Below are 15,683 nucleotides of genomic sequence, written 5' to 3'. Positions count from 1 at the left end.
CTAAAGGAAGCCATCAGCCATCCATCAAGCCTTTATGTGAAGTCCTAACTGCATTAGTTATTACATTCCCTTCAAGACTGGTGGAAGCATGGTTGATTACATTTTCTCTTGATTACTACATGCAAAATTGGTCATAAAATTACTAAGCATCTTACTATTTCTCAGAAGTAGTAGCTTTAATGGAAAAATGGACACCCCACAAGTGTGCACACTAAAGCTAGTTACCTGCAGAGATGTAATGGACCCTGTGTGGCCTTGGAGCACAGCAACTGGGGCACAAGTTCTCAAGCACCACACTCGAATTATCTTATCACAGCTCCCTGCAGCAATCATTGTATTCTCATAGTTTACTGCCATGTCTGAAATTTCTGCAGAATGACCTCTCAGCGTGGAGAGCAGGCGGCCATTATGTGTTGACCAAATCTTCACCAAACAATCATCTGAACCCTAAGAAAAAAATACACCCCAAAATAAATGCTAGCGTAGCAAGTCTTTTATGACATTGAAAAGAATACCATTACAGGTCACTCAAATTAGGTACCTACAACTCCTCTCTTTATGGCTGTAGAATATACTGGAAATTACAAATGTCATGGTCAGATGACACATTGTTTCTTCAAATTATATAATACCTATATAACAACATATAATGTGTTGACTTCTATGAATCTGACCACATTATAGATACTATTTTACCAAAATTCTTGGCCAAATAATAAGTTCACTAAAAGTTCATAGTTCACCTATTTCAATTAATGTTTTAATGTTTAGCTGATATCAAACTAAGTTGGGTAAGCTTTAGAACAGATCTGCATTTCACAGCTGAGAAACAATAGTAAATGGCAATCCCACAGCAACTAAAAAATAAAAACAGTGTCCTCATTTAAATAATCAAACAGCAGTCTCAAATTGAGAGTACCAGCCAGCATCCACTCACCCCTCAAATTTTTGATTATTTACTCTGAATCTCACAAACAGAAAATGAATTTAAACTTTTCACCCACCCTAAAACATTTAAACAGAAAATTAAATTCCAAATGTTTATATGTAGTTTTAAAATCATTTGAACCCTAAAATAGCATTTTATAATCAATCCGTTTCTCTGGACCAGTGGTTAATATGAACCACCTGTAGGGATCTGGGTTGGTTTGTTTTTGACTTATACACATACTAAAGATTAACCTGTGTAGGTCTACAACAGGCTGGAGGGAAAGCATTAGGCACGCAGGTGGTCAAGCATTCTCGATGACCATGCCAAAGAACCACTGCTCTAAATCAAGGTCTCAGAGACACCTCACAAGGCTTGACTATCTAAATCAATGAAATTCTTAACAAAAACCCGAGTGCATGGGCCCCAGACCTCAGACCCACTGAGTTAAAAGCCCAGAGAAAGGGAAGCATAGAAGCTACATAGGCTGTAAGATTTCCCAAATGATTCTGATGTTCACTAGAGTGCTCCATGTGATACCAAATTGAATTTAAAAGCATTAACTCACTGTAAATATTCTATGTCCTGTCCTATCAAATGCTACACAGTAAACAGCAGACAGATGTCCCAGAATCCTTCTGTGCATTTTTATGTGCTGATACATAGTTCCTGGAAATGCTGTGCTAAAAGTGGAACACCCTGTGAGTTGTTTTCCTCGATGTATCTCCACTAGGAAATAAAAACAACAAAAACAGTTAAGGGAGAGTCAATACGTAAAAAGCTAAGAAAATCTCAAATACATTTTCTAGAGGGTCACAAAATCTATGTTCAAGAAATCCTAAGAATACAAGTTTGTTCCTAATCCTATTCCACTGTACTTACTACTATAAACTTTTTCATTTTTATCACATTTAGTAATTACCTTAGAAAGCAATAAAATTGAAAACTGAAATTTGTTACTATTAAAACAACACTACTCTCAGAATTTCCTTTTAAAATTTAATATAGCCACTACCAAGCCAGTCAAGAGTTTAAGAATGGTGTTCAGGTACCTGAAAGGCCAACCTCACTTACCAAGATTTGGTGGGGAACCATAATTCACGGGCATTTCAGGAGGTCTTCCTCTGTGAAGAGCAGCAAAGGCAGAGCCCTTCCAAACTGTGTGCCTGCAGTCTTTAAAATGAATTTTAGATACACATAAAATCTTGAAAGTTAACCCCAAGAAAGATTTTATAGAATACTTACGTATATTGCAATAAACTGTTTATTCAAAGTTTTTACCAACTAATATACTTTAACAGAAAAGCCCTAGAGGTTTATTAGACTATTTCTGAAGGAAAAAAAAAATTAAGACATCTCAGTTACAACAACACTAACATTTGTGTGGCACTTTACAAGTTACAAAGTGCTTTCCACATACAGCATCTCATTGCATCCTCACAACAACCCTGTGAGGTAGGTGTCATCGCCAACTTACAAATGAGGTAACTGAGGCTCAAAGGTTCCAGGGACCCCTAGGAGTTCCCCTGCAACTGATCAGAAGGGTAGGCCACACAAGCAGATCCTTGGCCTTCAAGTCCCATTTGATGCCAAATAAGTTTTCTCCCCAATGCAGAAATATACAAGATTAATGCCACGTAGTCTCGATCACAAGTGGTCCCACTTTCCAAAAATGGAAATTTTTGTAACTCATATGAAAATTCTTGACTTAATTAACTTGTTCAAATGTTACTGAGTTTTAAAATTCATTTTGGCCATTATTACCATGACTTTAATCTCCTTAGGAAATACTGACAAATTAAAAACAAATGGCTTCCCACTTGTTTTAGGATCACAGTTAATCCTTTACACAAGAGCACTACGTAGGATCTGTGAGTCTGAACACTAATTCTAAAGTTCCATTCCTCTTTGACCTGCCAGCAAATATACTAAGAAAAAAAAGTCTGCCCCCTCTCCTAGGAGACAGCAGTGGAACACAGGTCATCCTGTGCAAGAAAGGAGCTTCTTCAGAATTCAAAGAGGAAGGGAAGGAGGGGTCCTACTAAACCTCTTCTGAGCCTCGGGTGCCCCAAGCTAACAGGCATCACACGTGTTACAGGAACAGGCCCATTTCCACGACCGTGATCAATGCAGCGGCCAGGCGTCCTCCACGGCACTAGTACAGAGCAGAGAGCGAGGCCCGCACGAGGGCAGCGCGGGTCTTCTAAGGTCTGCCAGCTCTAAAGCAGTGCTCGTCACAAAACGACATTGAGCTTGACACAAGCAAGAAAACAGGAAAACAGGCTACCCAGGCAACTACTATGTAACAACCTAAAATAGAGTAATTACAAGGTGAGTAGGGACATAGAAGATGGAGGAGCAGGAACAGGCTCCTGACCGGAGCCACAATGGTGCGGCACAGAGTGCCAAGCGACAACTACAGCTGACAGATCATTCTGGCACAGAACCGCGAGGGAGGGGTGTTCTTTCTCAGTCAAGCTTTCTACTGGGTGTGCATCTAAGAGGCAGCACAGCTCTTAAGAATACCCATGGGGCAGGAACTGCTTAAGTTCAAGATCAGAAGAGGCAACATTCTTGCCCACTAGCAGTCAAGCCATGTTGATACACAGATCATATCACATACATATGCTGAGTCTAAGTGGTTTGTACCAAGCTAACAGAAAGGAACAGCAATTCCAAACATTTTGCTACCACGTAACTTTGCAAAAAAAAATTAAGTTGGTGAAAAAAGAACCATGCAATTGTACATTTTTGGTGCTTATTTTCAAACTGCTACCAAATTTAGGAAATCACGTTCCCCTTATAACAAAGGGCTTTCAGAATCTAAATACCAAGTGAAATACTTCTAGCATTTAAAGAGTTTATTAGACACATACAATTACATCCAATGAAGTTATAAGTGAGCTACAAAATGGAAAATTAAGAACTCACATTGATAAAACTTCAAACACATCTCAAAATTGCAGCTTTTTAGCTTAACATCTATACCTTTATCGTTTTTTCAAATGAAGGACCCATTGAACACTTATGTAATAAAATTCAACATCTATGCTAAATGCAGAGAATTTTATAGTCCACAGCATGGGTTATAGTTACATATCACCTTTCTTCCACAATGCTTACATTACTTCACAATTATAATTATTAAGCTAGTAATACAAAGCAGAACACTTCTTCAAATTAAGGTACCTTTTGCTGTACGTAGCAAAGACTGTCTTCCTGCACCAAGTAAAGATGTGACTCTTGAAATGCTGGGTGGGATTTCTTTGTCCAGCATGGGGCCGATGCGCTGACAGATTTGCAACAGGTGATCAGGAGCCACATGCTTATTGGACAAGACCTAGTTGGAGAGAAAGTTTTAAAAACCATATTGTTTACATCAGTATAAAAAAATATTAAATACTCTGGATGTCTGACCAACAAGTGAAAACCAGGTACAATGAAAACTGCAAACCACACTAAGAGAAACGAAAGACCTAAATAAATGGTAAACTGGCCTATAGATTCACAGTAACCCAAACCCAACCCCAGCATGTTTTAATAGAAAGTGATAATCTTATTCTAAAATTCTATACAAGAACAAAGCAGCATTTATAAAGAACTAAGCTGCAAGGTTAACCATACCTCATTTCAAAATTTTTATAAAACTACAACAGTTGGGCCTCCCTGGTGGCGCAGTGGTTGAGCGCTGGGTTGCGAAGCTGCCCGCAGCCTCTGCATCGCCAGTTCGATCCCCGGCTGCTCCCCGGCCACCAGAGGAGGGTCCCACATGGCGGCAGACCTCTCCTGCCACCCGCTGCTCCCCTCAGCAGTGTATTTCGGTCCTTCTGCCTGCTCTGCTCCCCGCTCTGGCTCTGGTGAATTCTCTCACCCTCCCACGCTTCTGCCTGTACCCAGTGCTTGTATGTATGTATGTATAAATCAATGCATCAATCAAATAAATCTTTAAAAAAAAAAAAACAGCATTGTACTGGCATGAGACGAAAGTGATTAATGGAACAAGAATTCACAAGTCAGTTAAGGACAAATGATTTCTGACAAAGGTGCCAGCCATTCAAAGGAGAAAAGATAACCTTCTCAACAACTAGTGCTAACAACTGGCTATCCAGTTCCTCAAAAAAAGAATTTAACTTTGATCCATACATTGCACCATAAGCAAAAATTATCTCATGATAGATCACACATCTAAATGTATAACATAAAACTGTAAGACTTATAGAACACCAAAGAAAGGCCTCCCTGGTGGCACAAGGGATTAAAACGCAACCTATTAAGCTATCTGCAGCCACACAGCACAAGTTCAATCCCCGGCCAGGGAGCTACCCACATGATGCAGCAGACCTCTCCTGACTCGCCCGCTGCTCCCCTCAGCAGTGGATTTCAGTCATTCTGCCTGTTCTGCTCCCCACTCTGTCTCTGGTGAATTTCTCACCCCACACACAAACACCCCTCTGGCCTGTACCCCAGTTCTGTATGCACAAATCTTTTAAAAAATTAAAAAATAAATAAAACACTGAAGAAAACTTTTATGACCGACAGGCAAAGATTTCCAATGATACCAAAAACACAATCCACAAAAGAACAAATCAATAAATCGTATTTCATCAAAACTAAGAAATGTCACTACTTGGGGAATGAAAAGACAACCCACATACTGAAAGAAAGTATTTGCAAAACCATGTATCTGATAAAGGTCTTCAGACTTGTATTAAGAAGATGTGAAAAGTTAAACTCAATACTCAATTTAAAAAACTAATTTAATTAGGCAGAAGATTTGAATACACACTTCACCAGAAGAAGATATACGATGGCAAATAAACACAGAAGAAGATGTTCATCACTGGTAACTGACAAAAATACAAATTAAAATCTCCAGATAACAAGCCTCCCTGGTGGCCTAGGGGTTACGTCCTAGTACTATCACTACAAAGGCCCACCTCGAAGGACTGAGCTCAATCCCCAGCCAGGGAGCTACCCACATGGCGGAGTAGATCTCTCCTGTCTCCCCACTGCGCCCCTCAGCAGTGGATTTCAGTAGATCTGCCTGTTCTGCTCCCCACTCTGTCTCTGGTGAATCTTCTTACCACCACCACCACCCCACACTTCTGGCATGCACCCCAGCTCTTGCATGCAAAAATAAATAAAATAAATCTTAAAAAAAAAAATGTGGTTGCAGATACACAGTGGACTACTGCTCATCTATTAAAAAAGATGAAATCCTGCCATTGGCCAACAACACAGATGGAACTGGAAGGAATGATGTTAAGCAAAATGAAGCCAGAAGGAGAAAGGCAAATACCAGACAATATACACAGATAATTTTACGTACAGGTGTAATAGAAAGAAACCAAAGAAAACAAGCCCTAGAGACAGGACTGCAGAATTGAGGTTCCCAGGGGAAGGGCGTAAGAGGGGCCCATTGGCACATGGCAGAAGGATTACTGGGGCTTTGGTCGTGGGCACAGTGTGATAGCTAAACATGTGAAGAGGTCTGAAGCTGTACCCCGAAAACATACACAATATTATAAAACAATGTGACCTCAAGAATAATTTAATTTTTTAAATAAATTAAAAAGTAATGAAAAGAAAGTTTGTAATTAATAAAACAGCCCATTAAAACCAACTTGTGAAAATATAACAAGCAAGCACAATTTAAAAGTGTAATAGCATAAAAAAATTGCAACTGCATGGAGATACGTGTTAACTGGACTTACTAGGGTGATCATTTCACAAGACATACAAACAACAAATCTTCATGTTGTACACTGAAACTGTTAAATGTCAACTCTATCTCAATTTAAAATTAAAACAGTTAACCCAATTCAAGAAAAAGGAAGATTAATAAAGTTTAATGATTGGGCCTCCCCGGTGGCGCAGTGATTGAGCGCTGGGTTGCGAAGCTGCCTGCAGCCTCTGCAGTGCCGGTTCGATCCCCGGCTGCTCCCCGGCCACCAGAGGAGGGTCCCACATGGCGCGCAGACCTCTCCTGCCGCCCGCTGCTCCCCTCAGCAGTGTACTTCGGTCCCTCTGCCTGCTCTGCTCCCCGCTCTGACTCTGGTGAATTCTCTCGCCCTCCCGCGCTTCTGACTGTACCCAGTGCTCGTATAAATAAATAAATAAATCTTCAAAAAAAAATAAATAAATAAATAAATAAAGTTTAATGACTATCAATACAATAATGTTTCTTCAACACCTTCCAAGTCCTAGACATGGGTGTCACTATCAGTCTCTACCTCAGCGGCGTCAATGAGTAAGCCAGCTGGACAAGGTCCTCAGGCGTCAGCTAGAACTAAGTCCACCCCACTGGCCAACAGTGAATCTCCCTACCTTCTTGTTCTTTGTTGCCATATGCAGTCTCAGAGGTTATCAGCCACAACCCGAGGCTCAACCCTATCACTCCTGCCAAACGCCACTGGGAGCACAAGTCTCCCAGTCCAGGGCAGCAGTCCAGAAAGCGGAGGCAGGTCCAGCTAACTTGACTGATTCAAAGTTATAAGACAAAGTAGCTTTTACTGTACAGTATGAGAGACTGTAATGTAATCAGGCTCCAGAAGTATTTAATACCTGTAATATGTACCTATCTGACCTTCACCTTTCATTTTTAAACTATCCAGAAACCTTGAAGCAACAGATATAAGTAAACCACTATATCAACATCAGCTCCCACAGTACAACAAAACAGAAAAAATGACATTTTTTATACTAAATTAAATCTGTTTCTTCCTTGCATAAGTAATTCTCCTCGACTTCTGATGAGTTGGATCTTATTGGATTCATTTGTAATCTATGTAAATAAGTGAAAGTTTAGTAGTCAATGGCAGGACAAATATTCCCACAGAAATAAGAGGGGAAAAGAACTTAAACTCAGTTTATACACAAAAGAACCTACGCAGAGAAATGTTCTAGTGATAGCGAAAAGAGCCTTCATTTAAAAGCATTTAAATTTCTTTTAATTTGGGACAGTTAACCCATTTTAGCGTCATAGGGCAGACAGCAAGTGTTCACCCCCACTTGGGCAGAATCTCACTTTGTAGACTCTTCCATACGTAGGGGACCAAGTAATCTCATGTCAGTCAAAGAAACTGAGAAAAGCACTACTGGGGCAAAGGAATGTTCCTAGAAAATGTCTCTCTAGAAAAGAAGCTGACACTGGAAGACAGAACCTCCCCTGACAGCATTTCAAGAAATGACACAGAGCTGCAGGAGCGGTCTTGCGATCACAAACCTAAAGTTGAAGGTGAAAGGCCCATCATGGTCCTCCCCTGGTGGCGCAGCGGGTGGAGTGCAGCGCTGTGAAGCTGTCCGCAGCCTCTGCAGCACAAGTTCGATTCCCAGCCGGCCAGGGAGAGGCCCACATGGCACCGCAGACCTCGCCTGTCTCCCCGCTGCTCCCTTCAGCAGTGTTTCCGGTCTGTCTGCCTGTTCTGTTCCCCATTCCGTCTCTGGTGAATTCTCTCATCTTCCCATGCCTCTGGCCATGCCTCTGGCCTGTACCCCAGTTCTTGTATAAATAAATAAATCTTAAAAAAAAAAAGACACCATTTAAATCACTGCATAAATTCCATCCACAGACTTCTAAGACATCATTACTTAAGCCACAGCTTCTAAGCAAAGAATCACTCCACAGTACACTTTCACACACCTTACCATCACACAAATCATACCACACCCACCCATCTAAATAGCTGAAGCAAAGTCATCGAACTAGCCCACCAAAGTGAGGTTTACCTGGAAAATGCTATTAACCACGACTTCAATACAAAATCGGGATATCCTCATTAGCACTTCTATGTAATCTATTAATATTGCCTTTCTTCCATAGCAAAATAATGCGCTCTATTCCTAGACTGAAAATTTTTCCACATTTCAAATGATTTGTAAGAAAAATCTTAAAGAATTCTGATTACTCTTAATTGGTACTTCTGTTGTTTTCTAGACCTAACATCAGAGCATCCAAAAGGAATAAAGTACAAAATGCAAAATTCTCAGGGGCTTGAACCAGCTGACATGTGGGGGGGGGGAAGGGCAGGGGGGATGGCTTTGAGATAGAGTTTAGCACCAAAGCAAAGTAACTGATAAGAATATGATCAAAATAAAACCTAAGCAAACTCAAACTCTGGATCCTATGTGGAACTTAATGAAGAGAGAAACAGTTCCCAAAAGCCACACTTCATTTTTAAAGAAGTATTGTTTCATAAGATGTATTAAAACAGAAGAGGCAAGCACACTAAGAAATGCAGGAATTTTAAGCAAACCTACACAAGCCATGGAACCGTAAAATACTCAGTTAACAATTTCAACCATATGTAAAATACCTCATAATCACACTAAGTTATTTCATCAAGAGATCTGTGTCATACTCTAGAACATACAAGAAATAAAATCTACTCCATTTCAGTTACATCTTTAAAATAAGTTCACAAAACTCAAAACAATCCAAACTATTCTTTAAGAAATGTTAGGATCGGGGACCTCCCTGGTGGCGCAGCGGTTGAGCACTGGGTTGCGAAGCTGCCCGCAGCCTCTGCGGCGCCAGTTCAATCCCCAGCTGCTCCCCGGCCACCGGAGGAGGGTCCCACACGGCGCGCAGACCTCTCCTGCCGCCCGCTGCTCCCCTCAGCAGTGTCCTTCGGTCCTTCTGCCTGCTCTGCTCCCCGCTCTGGCTCTGGTGAATTCTCTCACCCTCCCGCGCTTCTGACTGTACCCAGTGCTTGTATAAATAAATAAAAATGAATCTTAAAAAAAAAAAAAGACAGTAAATAATCACAGAAAGTTTTCTTTTATATATTTCTAGTTAAATAAATTTTTTAAGGCTGTATAAACTCCCACTTATCATCACCCTGACTTACAAATGAAGCAGAACACATCTTGAGAGATTTTAAGATAAAGCAACATCAGTTAATAACTGAAGTCAATGACCGGTTCTCAGCAAGAAAGTATACTGAGCGCTAAACATTATTTCCATAATGAGTGCTTACCATGGACCAGGAAGCATAATTACAGGTACTTACAGATAACCAGAGCTATAGGTCCCAACTAACTTTTGAAAGGTGAAAGTAATCACTTCAACAACAAAGTAATGAGACACTACTGGCCCCACCTTAACAATGAGAACAAGCTGGGTTAGCTTAAAAATAATTTTTAAGCCCATGAGAGAACTGAGGCGACATCTAAGTTAACTCTACCCCAGAAACTGCTGAGGCTTTGTGTGAGCAAGCAAGAGACCGGAAGCTGTTTTCCCCTCCAGCAGAGGCAGGAGAAACGGCACAAGGTAGGAAAACTCTGCCAATCTTTTAAATTTGACAGTTGCCACAGGGCTAGCCATACTGATTCGGCGCCTGAGAGCGGGCCTGCATCCATGCCAATTCTCCCCACCCCGCGCTGCTACATGAGACCCCACCCTGTAGGCAGGGCACCTCTGGGGGAACCAGCGCACTGCAGAGCAGAGCAACCCCAGAATGGAGAAAAACAATAACTCTTCAACAACCCAAAACTCTGGGAGCTGAACTAGATAGTAGAGCGAGACCTCACAGCTGGCATCTCAGCTATAAAGTACAAAACTTACCAGCACCCAAAGCCCAAACTCTATTGGGAGGGAAAGTCTTGTTCCCACCCTTAAAATATGCAAAGCCAGTGATGACCTGGATGCAACCAAAGCCGCAACAGAGACCAGAAACCATGAGAAACCAATAAGAACCCAGCCCAACACACTCACAGCTTGAGAGAACAGCGAGCACTGCCCTCGCTGATGCTCGTTATACTAGTCCCCACGCTTGCAGCACAAACTAGCCCAGCATACTTCAAAAGAGAATACTTAAAGCAGGATCAGGAAAGCCGTGGTAGGGAGGGAGGACTCATCAGAAGCCAAGCCGGGGCCTCCCTGGTGGCGCAGCGGTTGAGCGCTGGGTTGCGAAGCTGCCCGCGGCCTCTGCGGCGCCGGTTCGATCCCGGCTGCTCCCCGGCCACCGGAGGAGGGTCCCACATGGCGGGCAGACCTCTCCTGCCGCCCGCTGCTCCCCTCAGCAGTGTCCTTCGGTCCTTCTGCCTGCTCTGCTCCCCGCTCTGGCTCTGGTGAATCCTCTCACCCTCCCGCGCTTCTGACTGTGCCCAGTGCTTGTATAAATAAATAAGACAACAATAACAAAAAAAAAAAAAGAAGCCAAGCCGGAGATGGTCCAGGTGCTGGCTGGTGCTCGGCCATCATCTCTTCGAAAGAGTTCTTTCCTATTTCCAGTTGGAACTTTAAACATTAAACTCTTTAAGAGCATCCTACATAATCAAGCTCACGGACTCCCAAGCAGAGTAAGTGCAAACAAACCTGGTATGTAGGTGCACCTGGTAGGCCGCTCCTGATGAGGGCCCCAATCATCCCCACCTGAGATTCACAGCCTCAGGAAATGCCCTCCCCAGAAATGGTTCTTAAATTCTTTAGAGAGGTCCTCTGCAGAACCAGGAATGAAATGTCTGTTATTTACATTAAAATTTTCCACATTAGCTAATAAAACGAAGGTGTATATATCTATAACTTGTTTTAAAACAATACAGCCTGGAGAAGAGAGGTAATAGGTGAGACAGTTAATGGTCACTGAGGCTAGATGAGGGGACCTCGTGGACGGTTCACTGTTTTTCTATGTTTGACAATTTCACTGACAGTTTATACCTCAAATAAAAACCAGGTAAACAACAAACTGGTAATGAATTTGTGACAGCTAACAGTTCACTATGTCATACTCATTTGTTTATATTTAAAACACAGCTGGCCCTTGAACAAAACGGGAGTTAGGGGATCCAAATCCCGTAGATTGGACATAACCTTTGACTCCCCAAAAACTTAACTACAGACATGTCTTCATATCCCCTCAGACCAGACACCCAGTCCACTGCTCCCCCCAAACCCAAATCTGGGCGTGATGAAGTCCCTTGCAGTACCAAGAGGAGAAAAATATCCCAGCAGAAGTGGGCCAGTAAACCAGTGTCATTCAAGAGTCAGCTGTACTTCTTACCGAGATATTTCTGAAAAGATATTTTGGAAAACTGGAAGCTACTCAGACACCCCTGACAAGAGAGTGATTGTCCACACAGGAAGTTCATCCTCAGCCCCTCCGGGGGGAGGCCAGGGGAGGAAGGGAAGGAGGGTTCCCACCACACAGACCAAGGTAACCGGCCGGGCAAGACCACATGTGTCACGGCCACATCACAGGCAGAGGTTCTGGATGATCTGAAGAATTTTAAATACGGTCTTACGACAGTTTTATAGCAGGAGGCAAAAAACATGTACATCTATTTTTGGAAGTTTTGCAGGAGCTGCGCAGAATTACACTTGTTTTAAGTTTTAAGCCATTTTCCCTCACGGCCTGACGGCACCGCCGCGTCAGCGACCTTCCCTCACCGCGGACACGGCGCTCTGCCGCCAGCGGGAGGAGGACGGGAAGGCAGTTCTCCCCGGACTTGAAACGCAGCTTCCACTCCAGAAAACCAGCGTCAACGCAGAAGCTTCAGAACTCACGGTCCTGAGAATATTCGCTCTGTCGCGCTTGCTTCCTAACGAAGACTAAACCTGCCGCACCAGAGCCCGGGACCCAGACTCACGGCGGCCCTCCGGCAACACGCGCCGGCGCCGGGCCAGGGCAGCGCGCGGCCACCAGCGAAGCTCAAGGCAGCGCCAGGAAGCGGAGCCCCGCGTCTTCTCCCCCCCGTGAGCGCCAACGCCCGTTCCAGGAAAACCACCAACGACCTGTCGGCCTCGACCGCCCGCCGCCGGCGTCTGGTCCCGTCCCGGGCGCTCCCGGGCGGGCCGGAGCCGCCTCCTCACCCCGGGGGCGACCGCGGCCTGGCCCCTGAAGAAATCCCTTGGCGACAACACAAATGCGCAAAACTATTTTCCGGAAAGCGCTTTATTCCGTCAGGGACAGAGCGGCCGGGGCCGGGGTTTGCGCGGCGAGCGGCCGAGCGGGCCGGGCGGCCGCAGCGTCCGGCCCCGCGGGGGGACGCGGCCTGGTCAAAGCCGCCAGGCCGCCCGCTCCTCAGGCGTCCGACAGACGCCCGTTCCGAACGGCGAGCGCGGGCATCTCCTCAGAGCAGGAAGTTCTCGAGGCCGCAGTCGCGGGAAAAGGAGAGAAAAACGCCCGGCAGGAACGCGCCCGCACCCCCCGGGAGACCCGCGGCGCCATTCCTCCCGGGAACAAGTGCCGGGGGCGGGGCGGGCCAATCGGAGGCCGGGCTGCCGGCGGGGCGGGAGGCGGGTCGGGCCAATCGAAGGCCGGGCAGCCCGCGGGCGGGGCGGCGAGTCGGGCCAATCGGAGGCCGGGCTGCCCACGGGGCGGCGGGGCGGGCCAATCGGAGGCCGGGCTGCCCGCGGGGCGGGGCGGCGGGGGGCCGGGGGGCGGGCGCGGCGGGCGGCGGCTGGCGCGTGGCCGCGCGCCCCGCCGCGCACGCGCACGCGCCCCCGCCGGGCGGCGCACCTGGCGGCCCGCCCGCCCCCGTCCCCGCCCGCGCCGCGCCTGCCCGTCCCCGCGGCCCCCCAACAAAACCGAACGCGCCGGGGCCGGCCCCCGCCTGGGCTCGCGCCCCTCGCCCCGCGGCCCAGAGAGGGGGGCGGGGACGGAGATGTCAAAAGTCTCACCAATTCCTCGTAGCTCCTGCTGTGCTCGTTGCCCTCCCAGTCCAGCCTCTTCGGCAGCAGCTGCAAGACACGGGGCGCCGAGTGACCAGGGCGGCGCGGCGCGGGGGCCCCGGGGCGGCGCGGCGGGGGGCGCGGGCGGGGCGGGGGCGCGGGGGCGCGGCGCGCGGGGACCCACCTGGTACTGCTCCAGCTCCTGCACCAGCACCTGCGGCGAGACGCGGGTTAGCGCGGGCGGCGCGGCCCCCCCCCGCCCCGGGGCCGCCCGCACTCACCTGCGCGGCTCTGCGGCACGGGCCGGCCGAGAGGTAGCGGGCGATGAGGAAGTAGAGCTCTGCGGGGAGAGGGGCGGTCAGCGCGGGGGCGCGGGCGGGGGCGGGGCGGGGGGCGCCGCGGGCCGCGGGGCGCGCCTTACCGGACTCGATGAGCGGCACCGGGCGCCGGGCGGGCGAGGGCTCCGCCATGGCGGCGCGGGCGGGAGCGGGAGCGAGGCGTGTAGGCCGCGCCGAGGCCTGAGCGGGCCGGCGTCCCTCTAGGTCCGGCGCGCGCCGCCGCCCGCCGCCATGCCGCGCCCGCCGCGCGCCGCCTCCGCGGAAGTAGTGCCGCCGCGGCGCGCAAAGTAGTCCCTCCGCGGGGCCGCCCCGCGCCGCCCGCCCCGCCCCGCCCCGCCCCCGGCTCGCGGCGCCTGGCTCCCGCGGGTCTCGGGGGCGCCGAGCCGCGCCTCCGGCCGAGGGGCCGCGGCCCCGGGCGGCGCGGGTGGGGGAGGGGCGCGCGCGTGGCCGGATCCCTGCGCGCGGTGAGGCGGCACCCGGCCATTGTGAGGCGCGGCGGGGCGGGCGCCGGGGGCGGAGGTCGGGCGGGCGCCGGGCCCCGCGCCCCGCGGCCCCCCTGAGCCGAGCGCCCTGCGCGCGGGGTGCGGACGCCCGGCTCCCTGGGCGGGGATCCGGCGCGGCCGCCGGGCGAGCGCCGGCCTCCAGGCGCGGGGCCTGGACGCCTGGGGCCGCGGACACTCCGGCAGGGCCCGGCGCACCCCGGGGCGGCGGCTCGCGGGGCCTGGGGACGGGGTCCGGGCTGCGGGGCCGGGGCTCGGGGCGGGGAGGCCGCCAGGGCCCCGGGGCGTGCGGGGCGTCCCCAGGGGCGCGCCTGGCCGTCGGGGGACCGGGCCGCCCACTCACCCTGCGCCGCCTCTCCGCCCCCGGGAGCGGGAATGCTTGTGCTTCGCGGGGCGCGAGCGCGGAGGGGGGACCCCAGTGGCGCCCGCCGCGCGGGGCCGGCCTGTGAGCGCCGGAGCCTGTGGACGGGGCTCCGCGGCCGCCCGCGTCGGGAACTCGGCGCGCGCGTCGGAAGATGGAGACGCAGACGACAGCTTGGCCGTCAGACCCGGCCCGCCTCAGGGGAGGCCTGGAAACAAGGACAAGATTGAGGAGCGCGAGGGGTGGGGGGGACACCCCTGCTGTGGGAGGGGGGGCGGGGAGCGACGGAAATGGTGTGTGGAGAGAAGCCCGGCCTAGCGCGATGAGGCCCCGCGGCATGAATAACATTTCAGGTTTTAGGAACGCTCCGTCTTGTGTGTGGTGACTTTGGAGGTGTGGCTGGAGGGACCCCGTTAACTCAGAAGTTAAAACTGGGAGCAACTGAAGGGTTCTAAGCCAGGAGAGATCCGATTTCATTTTAGGATAGACCTGAGAGGGGCCTCCCTGGTGGCACAAGGGGTTAAGACGCAACCTGTGAAGCGATCCGCAGCCTCTGCAGCACATTCCATCCCGCCACGGAGCTACCCCCATGGCGCGGCAGACCCCTGCTCTCTGCTCCCCTCAGAGTGGATTTCAGTAGATCTGCCTGTTCTGCTCCCCACTCTCTCTGGTAAATTCACCCCCTACATCTCTGTACTACACCCCACTTCTTGTATGCGTAAATAAATAAATCTTTAAAAAAAAAATCTACAGGATGAAAAAGACTTTAAGAGTCCTAAAACGAAAAAAAAAAAAAAAAAAGATTTCAGTGGAACCTTTCAAGTTACCTCAGCAGGTGAGAAAAACATTCAGTGTGGCAATGGCTGTAGAAGATGGTGAGCAAACAAGTCTGGTCCCAGCTGGTCGGAGGGAGAATGGGCAATGCTGAGGACAAAGAGGAGAT

General features: G+C 49.0%; 1 protein-coding gene across 3 annotated transcripts in view; it reads right to left on the bottom strand.

The window, feature by feature from the left end:
* Nucleotides 1-14,016, bottom strand: part of BRWD1 (bromodomain and WD repeat domain containing 1) — an 86,349-nt gene extending 72,333 nt beyond the window's left edge. Inside the window, exons 1-8 of one of the 3 annotated variants that reach the window (XM_037524936.2) lie at nt 13,963-14,016; nt 13,823-13,881; nt 13,726-13,755; nt 13,551-13,610; nt 4,118-4,268; nt 2,003-2,101; nt 1,497-1,657; nt 226-447 (exon numbers count right to left, since the gene is read on the bottom strand). In XM_037524936.2, the coding sequence (XP_037380833.1) occupies nt 226-447; nt 1,497-1,657; nt 2,003-2,101; nt 4,118-4,268; nt 13,551-13,610; nt 13,726-13,755; nt 13,823-13,881; nt 13,963-14,011 (831 nt within the window). In that variant the 5' untranslated portion in view covers nt 14,012-14,016. Of the gene's footprint in view, nt 1-225; nt 448-1,496; nt 1,658-2,002; nt 2,102-4,117; nt 4,269-8,153; nt 9,425-12,317; nt 12,518-13,550; nt 13,611-13,725; nt 13,756-13,822; nt 13,882-13,962 lie in introns of those variants that run through there. The other 2 variants (XM_054700269.1, XM_037524937.2) reach the window with 2 other exon arrangements.
* Nucleotides 14,017-15,683: the final 1,667 nt, after the last annotated feature.

This window comes from Talpa occidentalis, unplaced genomic scaffold (genome assembly GCF_014898055.3).
Source record: "Talpa occidentalis isolate TD23 unplaced genomic scaffold, MPIMG_talOcc4v2.1 talOcc4.4, whole genome shotgun sequence".
Classification (NCBI taxonomy): domain Eukaryota; kingdom Metazoa; phylum Chordata; class Mammalia; order Eulipotyphla; family Talpidae; genus Talpa; species Talpa occidentalis.
Note: the sequence above shows the minus strand (reverse complement) of the source record. Positions and strands in the feature narration are given on the sequence as shown.